This window comes from Leptodactylus fuscus, chromosome 8 (assembly GCF_031893055.1).
Source record: "Leptodactylus fuscus isolate aLepFus1 chromosome 8, aLepFus1.hap2, whole genome shotgun sequence".
NCBI lineage: Eukaryota > Metazoa > Chordata > Amphibia > Anura > Leptodactylidae > Leptodactylus > Leptodactylus fuscus.
In genome coordinates, this window is record NC_134272.1 from 96,587,218 (window position 1) to 96,603,790 (window position 16,573).

Genomic DNA, 16,573 nt, shown 5'->3' on the forward strand with positions numbered 1-16,573 from the left:
TCACCACTAGGAGGAGCTCACTATATACAGATTATACAGTCACCACTAGAGGGAGCTCACTACATACAGATTATACAGTCACCACTAGGAGGAGCTCACTACATACAGATTATACAGTCACCACTAGGAGGAGCTCACTACATACAGATTATACAGTCACCACTAGGAGGAGCTCACTACATACAGATTATACAGTCACCACTAGAGGGAGCTCACTACATACAGATTATACAGTCACCACTAGGGGGAGCTCACTACATACAGATTATACAGTCACCACTAGGAGGAGCTCACTACATACAGATTATACAGTCACCACTAGGGGGAGCTCACTACATACAGATTATACAGTCACCACTAGGAGGAGCTCACTACATACAGATTATACAGTCACCACTAGGAGGAGCTCACTACATACAGATTATACAGTCACCACTAGGAGGAGCTCACTACATACAGTATATACAGTCTATACTAGGAGGAGCTCACTACATACAGATTATACAATCACCACTAGGGGAGCTCACTACATACAGATTATACAGTCACCACTAGGAGGAGCTCACTACATACAGATTATACAGTCACCACTAGGGGGAGCTCACTACATACAGATTATACAGTCACCACTAGGGGGAGCTCACTACATACAGATTATACAGTCACCACTAGGAGGAGCTCACTACATACAGATTATACAGTCACCACTAGGAGGAGCTCACTACATACAGATTATACAGTCACCACTAGGAGGAGCTCACTACATACAGATTATACAGTCACCACTAGGGGGAGCTCACTACATACAGATTATACAGTCACCACTAGGAGGAGCTCACTACATACAGATTATACAGTCACCACTAGGGGGAGCTCACTACATACAGATTATACAGTCACCACTAGGGGGAGCTCACTACATACAGATTATACAGTCACCACTAGGAGGAGCTCACTACATACAGTATATACAGTCTATACTAGGAGGAGCTCACTACATACAGATTATACAATCACCACTAGGGGAGCTCACTACATACAGATTATACAGTCACCACTAGGAGGAGCTCACTACATACAGATTATACAGTCACCACTAGGGGGAGCTCACTACATACAGATTATACAGTCACCACTAGGAGGAGCTCACTACATACAGATTATACAGTCACCACTAGGGGGAGCTCACTACATACAGATTATACAGTCACCACTAGGGGGAGCTCACTACATACAGATTATACAGTCACCACTAGGGGGAGCTCACTACATACAGATTATACAGTCACCACTAGGGGGAGCTCACTACATACAGATTATACAGTCACCACTAGGGGGAGCTCACTACATACAGATTATACAGTCACCACTAGGAGGAGCTCACTACATACAGATTATACAGTCACCACAAGGGGGAGCTCACTACATACAGATTATACAGTCACCACTAGAGGGAGCTCACTACATACATATTATACAGATTATCCTCCACTAGGAGGAGCTCACTACATACAGATCATACAGCCACCACTAGGAGGAGCTCACTACATACAGATTATACAGATTATCCTCCACTAGGAGGAGCTCACTACATACAGATCATACAGTCACCACTAGTAGGAGCTCACTACATACAGATTATACAGTCACCACAAGAGGGAGCTCACTACATACAGATTATACAGTCACCACTAGGAGGAGCTCACTACATACAGATTATACAGTCACCACTAGGAGGAGCTCACTATATACAGATTATACAGTCACCACTAGAGGGAGCTCACTACATACAGATTATACAGTCACCACTAGGAGGAGCTCACTACATACAGATTATACAGTCACCACTAGGAGGTGCTCACAAACATACAGATTATACAGTCACCACTAGGAGGAGCTCACTACATACAGATTATACAGATTATCCTCCACTAGGAGGAGCTCACTACATACAGATCATACAGTCACCACTAGTAGGAGCTCACTACATACAGATTATACAGATTATCCTCCACTAGGAGGAGCTCACTACATACAGATTATACAGTCACCACTAGGAAGAGCTCACTACATACAGATTATACAGTCACCACTAGGGGGAGCTCACTACATACAGATTATACAGTCACCACTAGGAGGAGCTCACTACATACAGATTATACAGTCACCACTAGGAGGAGCTCACTACATACAGATTATACAGTCACCACTAGGAGGAGCTCACTACATACAGATTATACAGTCACCACTAGGGGGAGCTCACTACATACAGATTATACAGTCACCACTAGGAGGAGCTCACTACATACAGATTATACAGTCACCACTAGGGGGAGCTCACTACATACAGATTATACAGTCACCACTAGGGGGAGCTCACTACATACAGATTATACAGTCACCACTAGGAGGAGCTCACTACATACAGTATATACAGTCTATACTAGGAGGAGCTCACTACATACAGATTATACAGTCACCACTAGGGGGAGCTCACTACATACAGATTATACAGTCACCACTAGGGGGAGCTCACTACATACAGATTATACAGTCACCACTAGGAGGAGCTCACTACATACAGTATATACAGTCTATACTAGGAGGAGCTCACTACATACAGATTATACAATCACCACTAGGGGAGCTCACTACATACAGATTATACAGTCACCACTAGGAGGAGCTCACTACATACAGATTATACAGTCACCACTAGGGGGAGCTCACTACATACAGATTATACAGTCACCACTAGGAGGAGCTCACTACATACAGATTATACAGTCACCACTAGGGGGAGCTCACTACATACAGATTATACAGTCACCACTAGGAGGAGCTCACTACATACAGATTATACAGTCACCACTAGGAGGAGCTCACTACATACAGATTATACAGTCACCACTAGGGGGAGCTCACTACATACAGATTATACAGTCACCACTAGGGGGAGCTCACTACATACAGATTATACAGTCACCACTAGGAGGAGCTCACTACATACAGATTATACAGTCACCACAAGGGGGAGCTCACTACCTACAGATTATACAGTCACCACTAGAGGGAGCTCACTACATACATATTATACAGATTATCCTCCACTAGGAGGAGCTCACTACATACAGATCATACAGCCACCACTAGGAGGAGCTCACTACATACAGATTATACAGATTATCCTCCACTAGGAGGAGCTCACTACATACAGATCATACAGTCACCACTAGTAGGAGCTCACTACATACAGATTATACAGTCACCACAAGGGGGAGCTCACTACATACAGATTATACAGTCACCACTAGGAGGAGCTCACTACATACAGATTATACAGTCACCACTAGGAGGAGCTCACTATATACAGATTATACAGTCACCACTAGAGGGAGCTCACTACATACAGATTATACAGTCACCACTAGGAGGAGCTCACTACATACAGATTATACAGTCACCACTAGGAGGTGCTCACAAACATACAGATTATACAGTCACCACTAGGAGGAGCTCACTACATACAGATTATACAGTCACCACTAGAGGGAGCTCACTACATACAGATTATACAGTCACCACTAGGGGGAGCTCACTACATACAGATTATACAGTCACCACTAGGAGGAGCTCACTACATACAGATTATACAGTCACCACTAGGGGGAGCTCACTACATACAGATTATACAGTCACCACTAGGAGGAGCTCACTACATACAGATTATACAGTCACCACTAGGAGGAGCTCACTACATACAGATTATACAGTCACCACTAGGGGGAGCTCACTACATACAGATTATACAGTCACCACTAGGAGGAGCTCACTACATACAGATTATACAGTCACCACTAGGGGGAGCTCACTACATACAGACTATACAGTCACCACTAGGGGGAGCTCACTACATACAGATTATACAGTCCCGTGTAAATGTGATGTTTTTAATCTGGACAGTGGCTCCGGAGTTCCTACTTAACCTGGTGGACATCATCTGTGTAGTGGGTGACACTGTGACTTTACATTGTAAAGTGTGTGGGCGACCAAAGCCTAATATCACCTGGAGAGGGCCGGACCAGAGCGTCCTGGATGGAGACAGCAGCGCATACTCCATGACAGCCAGGTGAGCCCGTGTATATACCTGTATGACAGCCAGGTGAGCCCGTGTATATACCTGTATGACAGCCGGGTGAGCCCGTGTATATACCTGTATGACAGCCGGGTGAGCCCGTGTCTATACCTGTATGACAGCCATGTGAGCCCGTGTATATACAGTGGGGCAAAAAAGTATTTAGTCAGTCCCCAATAGTGCAAGTTCCACCACTTAAAAAGATGAGGCGTCTGTAATTTACATCATAGGTAGACCTCAACTATGAGAGACAAAATGAGAAAACAAATCCAGAAAATCACATTGTCTGATTTTGTAAGAATTTATTTGCAAATTATGGTGGAAAATAAGTATTTGGTCAGTAACAAAATGTCATCTCAATCCTTTGTTCTATCTCCTTTGTTGGCAATGACAGAGGTCAGAGGTTTTCTGTAAGTCTTCACAAGGTTGGCACACACTGTTGTTGGTATGTTGGCCCATTCCTCCATGCAGATCTCCTCTAGAGCAGGGATGTTTTGGGGCTGTCGCTTGGCAACACGGACTTTCAACTCCCTCCAAAGGTTTTCTATAGGGTTGAGATCTGGAGACTGGCTAGGCCACTCCAGGACCTTGAAATGCTTCTTACAAAGCCACTCCTTCGTTGTCCTGGCGGTGTGCTTTGGATCATTGTCATGTTGAAAGACTCAGCCACGTTTCATCTTCAATGCCCTTGCTGATGGAAGGAGGTTTGCACTCAAAATCTCACGATACATGGCCCCATTCATTCTTCCTGGCCCCTTTGCAGAGAAACAGCCCCAAAGCATGATGTTTCCACCCCCATGCTTTACAGTAGGTATGGTGTTTGATGGATGCAACTCAGTATTCTTTTTCCTCCAAACACGAAACGTTGTGTTTCTACCAAACAGTTCCAGTTTGGTTTCATCAGACCATAGGACATTCTCCCAATACTCTTCTGGATCATCCAAATGCTCTCTAGCAAACTTCAGAGGGGCCCGGACATGTACTGGCTTAAGCAGTGGGACACGTCTGGCACTGCAGGATCGGAGTCCCTGGCGGCGTAGTGTGTTACTGATGGTAGGCTTTGTTACATTGGTCCCAGCTCTCTGCAGTTCATTCACTAGGTCCCCCCCGCCTGGTTCTGGGATTTTTGCTCACCGTTCTTGTGATCATTTTGACCCCACGGGGTGAGATTTTGCGTGGAGCCCCAGATCGAGGGAGATTATCAGTGGTCTTGTATGTCTTCCATTTTCTAATTATTGCTCCCACAGTTGATTTCTTCAATCCAAGCTGGTTGCCTATTGCAGATTCAGTCTTCCCAGCCTGGTGCAGGGCTACAATTTTGTTTCTGGTGTCCTTTGACAGCTCTTTGGTCTTCACCATAGTGGAGTTTGGAGTCTGACTGTTTGAGGGTGTGCACAGGTGTCTTTTTATACTGATAACAAGTTTAAACAGGAGCCATTACTACAGGTAATGAGTGGGGGAAAGAGGAGACTCTTAAAGAAGAAGTTACAGGTCTGTGAGAGCCAGAAATCTTGATTGATTGTAGGTGACCAAATACTTATTTTCCACCATAATTTGCAAATAAATTCTTACAAAATTAGACAATGTGATTTTCTGGATTTGTTTTCTCATTTTGTCTCTCATAGTTGAGGTCTACCTATGATGTAAATTACAGACGCCTCTCATCTTTTTAAGTGGTGGAACTTGCACTATTGGTGACTGACTAAATACTTTTTTGCCCCACTGTACCTGTATGACAGCCGGGTGAGCCCGTGTATATACCTGTATGACAGCAGGGTGAGCCCGTGTATATACCTGTATGACAGCCATGTGAGCCCGTGTATATACCTGTATGACAGCCGGGTGAGCCCGTGTATATACCTGTATGACAGCCGGGTGAGCCCGTGTATATACCTGTATGACAGCCGGGTGAGCCCGTGTATATACCTGTATGACAGCCGGGTGAGCCCGTGTATATACCTGTATGACAGCCGGGTGAGCCCGTGTATATACCTGTATGACAGCCGGGTGAGCCCGTGTATATACCTGTATGACAGCCGGGTGAGCCCGTGTATATACCTGTATGACAGCCGGGTGAGCCCGTGTATATACCTGTATGACAGCCGGGTGAGCCCGTGTATATACCTGTATGACAGCCGGGTGAGCCCGTGTATATACCTGTATGACAGCCGGGTGAGCCCGTGTATATACCTGTATGACAGCCGGGTGAGCCCGTGTATATACCTGTATGACAGCCGGGTGAGCCCGTGTATATACCTGTATGACAGCCGGGTGAGCCCGTGTATATACCTGTATGACAGCCGGGTGAGCCCGTGTATATACCTGTATGACAGCCGGGTGAGCCCGTGTGTATACCTGTATGACAGCCGGGTGAGCCCGTGTGTATACCTGTATGACAGCCGGGTGAGCCCGTGTGTATACCTGTATGACAGCCGGGTGAGCCCGTGTGTATACCTGTATGACAGCCGGGTGAGCCCGTGTGTATACCTGTATGACAGCCGGGTGAGCCCGTGTGTATACCTGTATGACAGCCGGGTGAGCCCGTGTGTATACCTGTATGACAGCCGGGTGAGCCCGTGTGTATACCTGTATGACAGCCGGGTGAGCCCGTGTGTATACCTGTATGACAGCCGGGTGAGCCCGTGTGTATACCTGTATGACAGCCAGGTGAGCCCGTGTGTATACCTGTATGACAGCCATGTGAGCCCGTGTGTATACCTGTATGACAGCCAGGTGAGCCCGTGTGTATACCTGTATGACAGCCGGGTGTATCTCTGTATATAACGGTCCATGTGTATGGGGTCTGTTACAATGTATCAGTGAAGATACATTCCTTGTAAGATAAATACGGCAGCAGAAATCTCTCCTGTACGGAATTCCAGGATGTTTATTGAGACACAGTAACAACCTTTCAGCTGTGCGAACAGGGGTCGAGCATCAGAGGGCTGTGATTTCACTATTACCCTCACTGATGTCCTTCCTCATTCTCCTCTTCATCCCTTTGTCCTTGTAGTGAGTCTGGAGACATCAGACTAAAGATCTGCAACCTCATGCCTCAGGACAGCGGCATCTACATCTGTGTGGCGACTAATGAGCATGGCTCCGCCTCCACGTCCGCCAGCATCAAAGTACAAGGTACGGAGGAGCCAGGGGCAATAACCAAGACAACGGGGGGCAATAACCAAGACAACAGGGGGCAAGTGGGATCAGACACAGACAGGGCGGTGCAAATGCTGAGCTGTAACTTTGTGCGCCCCAATATACAGAGACCTCAGTCTATAATCACAGGGGGACGGGGCCCTTTATTAGGGATCAGGGGCCAATAATGAGGCGCTAGAACATTGTTCCTGACCTTTTCTTTGTGCAGGTGTCCCCGGGGCCCCCAGTCAGCCCATCGCTCAGGAAAGAAGCAGCACCTCCGTCATCCTCCGCTGGCTGCCGCCCTCCAGCACTGGCAACTGCACTATATCGGGGTACACAGTGGAGTACAAGGATGAAGGTGAGGTAGGGGGTGGGGCTGCCACCTCTTGTCATGGGGGAGGGGTTGATCTGAGGGTTATGTCTCTCCTATAAGGGTGGAGGGGGTCCACAGGTGCACTAGTCCTTGCTGTCCAGGGGGGGGTGCTATGGTGTTTATACCTCCATTATGATCTATGCTACATGCCCACCCCCTCTTTTTAGGTCATGTGATCAGTTCACTGTTTGTCCGCAGGTTCCCCAGTTTGGCAGCAGTCTGTCGCCTGCACCTTGGATACTTACCTCGTACTGGAAGACCTGAGACCTGGGGGCACCTACCAGTTCAGAGTCAGTGCCAGTAACCCCTGGGGCATCAGCCTGCCCAGTGACCCCTCCGAACCCATCCGGCTGCCTGAGAATGGTGAGTTGTGACCGTCGAAATTCACAAAAAAAAAACCTGACTGGGAGTTGACACAACACTGGGGACTCCGAAAAAACCGAACCCCACAAAGAATGACTTTCCTCCAAACAGCTGATACCCCCACCTCCGGGTATGAGCTATCCCCCCCTCAAAGATCTGACGCCCATCTGTTCCCTTCCAAAATATACATTACCCAAGAACTTGTCTTTTTAGATGCAAACACTGACGGATCTACTGTATACTGGAAGGAGAACTTTGAGCAGGTGTATCTGGAACAGCAGGAAATAGGAAGGTAAGTCTAGAGCGCCCCCGTGTGTCTGACTACCACAGAGCTCCCTACATGTCTGACTACCACTTGTCTGACTACTGCAGCAGGTTTAGCTGTCGTTTTCTGGATGTTTGCCCCCTGTAGTCATCTTCTTCTGTAGTCTCCTACTTCCCCCTGCCGTCTCCCCTTGTTCTTGCCCCCTGTAATCTGCCCCCTGTAGTGGCCCCCTATAGTCGCCCTCTTTTCTTGCCTCTGCCCAGGGGACGGTTTTCTGTGGTGAAGAAATGTGTCCAGAAGAATTCCCGGAAGGACGTTGCTGTAAAATTTGTGAACAAGAAGCTGAAGAAGCGCGAACAAGTGGCCCATGAGGCGGCTCTGCTCCAGCACCTGCAGCACCCGCAGTACATCACCCTGCACGACACCTACGAGACCGCCGGCGCCTACGTCCTTGTCCTGGACCTGTGAGTGTTATATGTGGGGCAGGGCCTATCAGAGACAATAAGATCACATAAGCAGTGCAGCAGTGTAAAGCATAAGGGAGAGAAGCTCTGCAGCCTGATTGGACAGGGGGTGATTAGCTGCAGTGTAGAGTATGGTGGAGGGAAGCTCTGCAGCCTGAGGCCTTGCTGTGACGGGATAGATCTCAGACATTGTAGTTGATCTGAGTCACTGATCTTAGCTGCGCCCCACAGATGACACTGGAGAGAATAAGCCTCCTATTTGGGTTAGTGGCCCTTTAACCCTTTGTGGTCCTCCGCTGTGTACGTGTCATGACGCTCTCCTTGTCTCTGTGCGATTTTCAGGATGGAGGACGGGCGACTGCTGGACTATCTCATGAACCACGATGAGTTAATGGAGGAGAAAGTGGCCTTCTATATTCGGGACATCATGGGCGCCCTCCAGTACCTGCACAGCTGCCGCGTCGCCCATTTAGACCTGAAGGTGAGAAGATCGGGTTGTACCATCTCTGAATCCCTGGGAGGGGGTCAACAGAATTAAACCTCAATCAAACAGGTGTTCCTGGAAAAGCTGGGTGATATCCAATATGGCTTCTATTACAGCGGTTGCCTGTAACCCAGCTTTACAAATTTCTTTCTCTATGACCAGGCAAGGTCACAATTCAGCGATCTTGGAAAGCTGGGTGACAATAATATGGTATCCATATAATGGCTGACTGTGGGGCCATAGTAGCGATCCGTATCCAGTCTTAGAGTAGTAATGGCAGCCATATTGGTTGCCACAAAGCTTTCTGAGTGTCGCCACCCAGCTTTCCTGATCACCTGAACTGCATCTTCTTCCAGTTATACTGTTGGAGAGCCCGGGGGGGTCCTGAGGCGTGACTGGGGTCTAGGAAAGTTGTGTGATGACAAAATGGCCAATACAGCTCACTGCAGAGTTGTGATACAGCTTTCCCTGGCACCTGATGGGCAGCTCTCCAGCGGAGTAGTGACATCTCCTTGTCTTTGTCTTGTGACAACTAATATGGCTGCTGTTGTTGCTCCAAGTACTTACCTGAGCCCTGTCCAGTTATAATGTATGAGGGCCTGGGGCGGTGCAGAGGCTTCACTAGTCTAGGAAAGCTGGGTGGCTCCTACCTCCCCTTCCCCCGCGTTGTCTCCTGGCGGCAGGTGAATTCTGTTCTTCATGTTCCATTTTCTCTTTGCAGCCGGAGAACCTGATGATCGACCTCCGGATCCCGGTGCCGCGGGTGAAGATCATCGACCTGGAGGACGCCGTGCAGATCACCGGCCAGTATTACACGCACCAACTGCTGGGCAACCCTGAATTTGCTTCCCCGGAGATCATCAAAGGGGCCCCGGTCTCCCTGGCGAGTGATATTTGGAGTCTGGGGGTGCTGACGTACGTGATGCTGAGCGGGGTCTCGCCCTTCCTGGATGAGAGCAGCGAGGAGACGTGTATGAACATCTGCCGCGTGGATTACTCCTTCCCGCTGGAATATTTCGCCAGCGTCAGTCAGGCGGCCCAGGACTTTGTCAGGGCGACGTTGCAGGAGGACGCTCGCTGGAGGCCCACCGTGGCCACATGTCTCCTCCATCCGTGGCTTCAGCCACATTACAGTAATTACTCTAAGGTTCCTCTGGACACCACACGGTTGGCGACCTTCATAGAAAGGCGTAAACACCAGAATGACGCCCGACCGTTGCCCAACGCCAAGAGCTTTATCATAAGTCGCAGTGCAACGGGGACATGAAGAGCGCGGCCGTATTACTGGTTCAGTGATGGAGGACACACGACGTCCGATCCCAGTACAGTATTAAGCCAAATCCGTGGCCCGGGGGTGTCCTCACCGCCACGTCTCTTTATGGTTAGGACTTAACTTTCGGTGCTGTCTGATGAACAGTTTAACCCTTTGTGCTGCTATAGTCACATGACCTCACACACTGGATCACAATCGTCGTCATTGACATCAACGTCGTCTTGTGAAACAATCTCGCGACTGGAACTGAGATCGGAGACATCACTGTGCAATCTATGGACGCCGGCCCCTCCCCTGACATCTTTATTTATTTGGGGTTTGACACTGTCTGGGGGTGAAGGGGTTACAGTCAGAGATATATACACACACACACACACACACACACCCTATAGAGCGATACGGAATTTACCCGACATCTGCACGCACCAGAGAAGCCTTAGAAATCCCCCCCATGAGGGGCATTAGAGAGGAATGTACCATGTCACACGGGGCGGGGGGGGGGGGGGGGCAGATGCTCTGCAGCCATCACTGAGGTATGTGCACCAAATCTCTGGTTATTAATCCCATTGGTATTAGGCAAAAGGCTACAGAAGATCTGGGGTCAAGGTGCAGTGAGGGGAGCACCTGTATGATGGCGGCGATGGCACTCTCATCGGGACCCCCTGTACTCACATCGGGACTCCCTGTACTCACATCGGGACCCTCTGCCCTCTCATCGGGACCCCCTGACCTCTCATCGGGACCCCCTGCACGCACATTGGGACCCCCTGTACTAACATCGGCACCCCCTGCACTCACATCGGGACCCCCTGCACTCACATCGGGACCCCCTGCACTCACATCGGGACCCCCTGCACTCTCATCGGAACTGGTTGGATTCAGTTTCTGTGGTTTTTTGTGTTCACTGTGACTTTTCCTAAACTGGTGGTGCTCAGACGACTTTGGGGTGGGGGGAGAAGCCCCCAAGGACACCAGGATCTACACAAACACTAATGTATGGATTATATACATACCTGCCATAGTGACATGGCGCCGTCCTACAGATGAGACACAAGCAGAGTAGCCGCCATGTTTTAGTGACCGCAGGCTCCGCCCTATTCTGGCGCTGCGGGGGGAGATCTAGGATTACTGTCCTAGAGGTGCCAACTGTGTGAGCGAGACGAGAGGCGGAGGGTGTGGCCGGCTAGAGGTAGAATTGTGTAATTACTGCTAAGCCACGCCCCCTATCATAATATGGCGGAAATATAATCAATCTGGAGCAAGGCCTGAATGTATCACTGCCATCATCCCTGACCCCAGAAGCTGACAATCTAATCTCCCGATATCACGCACCCCTTACATTTCCCGTACCACTTGATTCTTCTCTGGGTTATATTCACACAGTGCAGTTATTGGTTTTCTGCCTCATTTACCACAAATTGTAATTTGATTTGTAACTGAGCAGTGTGAACATACACGTAATGTGTTCTGTCCTGGGTGGACTTTAGTTCTGTGACTATTACCTGACAACTGCCCCCCTAGGTAGAGTCTGACACCCGACTACTGGTGAGGAATATCTGGAGCTGCAGCAATAAAGGAACCTGCAGATTCACAACTACTGGTGAGGGAGGGGCCTGTACACTTAGGGGAGGAGCCTGTGCACTATGCAGGGGAGGAGTCTACACTAAGCAGGGGGTGAGCCTATACACTGTGTGAGGGAGGAGCCTGTACACTAAGCAGGGGAGAAGCCTGTACACTATGCAGGGGAGGAGTCTACACTGTGTGAGGGAGGAGCCTGTACACTAAGCAGGGGAGGAGCCTGTACAATAAGAAGGGGAGGAGTCTGTACACTGTGTGAGGGAGGGGATGTGCACTGTGAGAGGGAGGGGCTGTGCACTCTGGAGGGGAGGAGCCTGTACACTATGCAGGCAGGGAGTCTACACTAAGCAGGGGAGGAGCCTGTACACTATGCAGGAGAGGAGTCTGTACACTGTGTGAGGGAGGAGCCTGTGCACTATGCAGGTGAGGAGTCTTCACTAAGCAGGGGAGGAGTCTGTACACTGTGTGAGGGGTTGTGCACTGTGCAGGGGAGGAGCATATACACTGGAAGGCGTAGTGTTTACAGTGCAGAGGAGGGTCCTATATACCGAGAGGGAGGAGTGTGTACGTTAGGGGAGTGACATTACTTTGTGTAGGACTGGAGTTTCCCCACGACCCCTGATGAGGGTTGTAGTGGTCTGGATTTATTCTGTGCACTTTGTGCATCATTGTAGTCGCACAAACCGCAGAGGCCACAGGTTTGAGGCCGTTATCTCGCTGTTAATATTCGCTTTGTACAGTGTGAAATAAAGAGTTTATCTGTCGCCGTCTCCTCGCCATTTACTGATGTTTAATATTACTCATAGGAACGGCGCCAACCAATGGGGTGAGATCAGCGGCGCCAAATTAATAAAGTGTACTAGACTGCAATACTATCTGCCGGCACCAGGGGCCTAAATGAGATGACGGAGTAGAACCAATTGGCCGCCATCTTTACCACACTATGCTGCGTCACATGACCACGCTGTGACATCATACAACACCAGAAACCTTCCTAATTCTACTTACATACAAACTGCATTTGCCGCCTGTAAAAACCGTATTCGTGATTCTTTCGAGGTTTTCACAGCTACAGATTTTTAAGTAGAAATGAAGAAAATACGCGGCACAATAAATATCAATAGCGACCAATGACGGCCCGTCTGTCCACGTGACACAATATGAGCTGGGTCGGCCCCTCTGTCCACGTGACACAATATGAGCGGGGTCGGCCCCTCTGTCCACGTGACACAATATGAGCGGGGTCAGCCCGTCTGTCCACGTGACACAACATGAGCGGGGTCGGCCCCTCTGTCCACGTGACACAATATGAGCGGGGTCGGCCCCTCTGTCCACGTGACACAACATGAGCGGGGTCGGCCCCTCTGTCCACGTGACACAATATGAGCGGTCGGCCCCTCTGTCCACGTGACACAATATGAGCGGGGTCGGCCCCTCTGTCCACGTGACACAATATGAGCGGGGTCGGCCCGTCTGTCCACGTGACACAACATGAGCGGGGTCGGCCCGTCTGTCCACGTGACACAACATGAGCGGGGTCGGCCCGTCTGTCCACGTGACACAACATGAGCGGGGTCAGCCTGTCCACGTGACACATGAGCGGGGTCGGCCCGTCTGTCCACGTGACACATGAGCGGGGTCGGCCCGTCTGTCCACGTGACACATGAGCGGGGTCGGCCCGTCTGTCCACGTGACACAATACGATCGGGGTCGGCCCGTCTGTCCACGTGACACAATATGAGCGGGGTCGGCGGCTGGACCTGACAGAATGACTTTCCGTAGCGGTGATAAGTATGAGATATATCTTTAGGTTTCTATATAAGAGACTCCAGAAGCGTCTATATAATGTATAGTCTATGAAGTGTCGCTGTGACCTCGCATTTCCCGACATTCTCACAATGGTCGCAACACCCTCGGATCGCAACGTGACTCCATTCACTAACATGAGGCGCCTGTGGCCTCGGCCGGATCCTCCTTTTACCCATTTATTTTCCATTGTGCAAAGAAGTAAAAGAATAAAAACTGTGCAGGGAGGTCAAACTGTTCCCTCTATATGGGGCGTCCTCTATATGAAGCCCCTGTTACCTCAGCGCCCCCTATATGAAGCCCCTGTTACCTCAGCGCCCCCTATATGAAGCTCCTGTCACCTCAGCGCCCCCTATATGAAGCTCCTGTTACCTCAGCACCCCCTTATATGAAGCCCGTTACCTCAGCACCCCCTATATGAAGCTCCTGTTACCTCAACGCCCCCTATATGAATCCCCGTTACCTCAGCGCCCCCTATATGAAGCCCCTGTTACCTCAGCGCCCCCTATATGAAGCTCGTTACCTCAGCGCCCCCTATATGAAGCCCCTGTTACCTCAGCGCCCCCTATATGAAGCTCGTTACCTCAGCACCCCCTATATGAAGCTCGTTACCTCAGCACCCCCTATATGAAGCTCGTTACCTCAGCACCCCCTATATGAAGCTCGTTACCTCAGCGCCCCCTATATGAAGCTCCTGTTACCTCAGCACCCCCTATATGAAGCTCCTGTTACCTCAGCGCCCCCTATATGAAGCCCCTGTTACCTCAGCACCCCCTATATGAAGCTCCTGTTACCTCAGCGCCCCCTATATGAAGCTCCTGTTACCTCAGCACTCCCTATATGAAGCCCCTGTTACCTCAGCGCCCCCTATATGAAGCTCCTGTTACCTCAGCACTCCCTATATGAAGCCCCTGTTACCTCAGCGCCCCCTATATGAAGCTCCTGTTACCTCAGCACTCCCTATATGAAGCCCCTGTTACCTCAGCGCCCCCTATATGGAGCTCCTGTTACCTCAGCGCCCCCTATATGAAGCCCCTGTCACCTCAGCACTCCCTATATGAAGCCCCTGTTACCTCAGCGCCCCCTATATGAAGCCCCTGTTACCTCAGCGCCCCCTATATGAAGCTCCTGTTACCTCAGCGCCCCCTATATGAAGCCCCTGTCACCTCAGCACTCCCTATATGAAGCTCCTGTTACCTCAGCGCCCCCTATATGAAGCTCCTGTTACCTCAGTGCCCCCTATATGAAGCTCCTGTTACCTCAGAACTCACTATATGAAGCCCCTGTTACCTCAGCACCCCCTATATGAAGCCCCTGTTACCTCAGCACCCCCTATATGAAGCTCCTGTTACCTCAGCACCCCCTATATGAAGCTCCTGTTACCTCAGCGCCCCCTATATGAAGCCCCTGTTACCTCAGCACCCCCTATATGAAGCTCCTGTTACCTCAGCACCCCCTATATGAAGCTCCTGTTACCTCAGCACCCCCTATATGAAGCCCCTGTCACCTCAGCGCCCCCTATATGAAGCTCCTGTTACCTCAGCACCCCCTATATGAAGCTCCTGTTACCTCAGCGCCCCCTATATGAAGCTCCTGTTACCTCAGCGCCCCCTATATGAAGCCCCTGTTACCTCAGCGCCCCCTATATGAAGCCCCTGTTACCTCAGCACTCCCTATATGAAGCCCCTGTTACCTCAGCACCCCCTATATGAAGCTCCTGTTACCTCAGCACTCCCTATATGAAGCCCCTGTTACCTCAGCACCCCCTATATGAAACCCCTGTTACCTCAGCGCCCCCTACATGAAGCTCCTGTTACCTCAGCACTCCCTATATGAAGCTCCTGTTACCTCAGCACCCCCTATATGAAGCTCCTGTTACCTCAGCGCCCCCTATATGAAGCTCCTGTTACCTCAGCGCCCCCTACATGAAGCTCCTGTTACCTCAGCGCCCCCTATATGAAGCTCCTGTTACCTCAGCGCCCCCTATATGAAGCCTCTGTTACCTCAGCACCCCCTATATGAAGCCCCTGTTACCTCAGCGCCCCCTATATGAAGCCCCTGTCACCTCAGCGCCCCCTATATGAACCTCCTGTTACCTCAGCACCCCCTATATGAAGCCCCTGTCATCTCAGCGCCCCCTATATGAAGCTCCTGTCACCTCAGCACCCCCTATATGAAGCTCCTGTTACCTCAGCACCCCCTATATGAAGCCCCTGTTACCTCAGCACCCCCTATATGAAGCCCCTGTTACCTCAGCACTCCCTATATGAAGCCCCTGTTACCTCAGCACCCCCTATATGAAGCTCCTGTTACCTCAGCACCCCCTATATGAAGCTCCTGTTACCTCAGCGCCCCCTATATGAAGCCCCTGTTACCTCAGCGCCCCCTATATGAAGCCTCTGTTACCTCAGCGCCCCCTATATGAAGCCCCTGTTACCTCAGCGCCCCCTATATGAAGCCCCTGTTACCTCAGCACCCCCTATATGAAGCTCCTGTTACCTCAGCACCCCCTATATGAAGCCCCTGTTACCTCAGCACCCCCTATATGAAGCCCCTGTTACCTAAGCGCCCCCTATATGAAGCCCCTGTTACCTCAGCGCCCCCTATATGAAGCCCCTGTCACCTCAGCACTCCCTATATGAAGCCCGTTACCTCAGCACTCCCTATATGAAGCCCCTGTTACCTCAGCGC

The 16,573-nt window shown here is 50.2% G+C and overlaps 1 protein-coding gene across 6 annotated transcripts in view; it reads left to right on the forward strand.

Annotated features, from left to right (window-relative positions):
* KALRN (kalirin RhoGEF kinase) overlaps window positions 1-10,970 on the forward strand; it is a 311,247-nt gene extending 300,277 nt beyond the window's left edge. For all 6 annotated transcript variants that reach the window (XM_075284733.1, XM_075284737.1, XM_075284732.1 and 3 more), the window contains 8 exons: window positions 3,964-4,129; window positions 7,149-7,270; window positions 7,503-7,634; window positions 7,848-8,012; window positions 8,226-8,304; window positions 8,541-8,741; window positions 9,084-9,222; window positions 9,947-10,970. In XM_075284733.1, the coding sequence (XP_075140834.1) occupies window positions 3,964-4,129; window positions 7,149-7,270; window positions 7,503-7,634; window positions 7,848-8,012; window positions 8,226-8,304; window positions 8,541-8,741; window positions 9,084-9,222; window positions 9,947-10,492 (1,550 nt within the window). In that variant the 3' untranslated portion in view covers window positions 10,493-10,970. The remainder of the gene's footprint in view (window positions 1-3,963; window positions 4,130-7,148; window positions 7,271-7,502; window positions 7,635-7,847; window positions 8,013-8,225; window positions 8,305-8,540; window positions 8,742-9,083; window positions 9,223-9,946) is intronic.
* The last annotated feature ends 5,603 nt before the right edge of the window (window positions 10,971-16,573 follow it).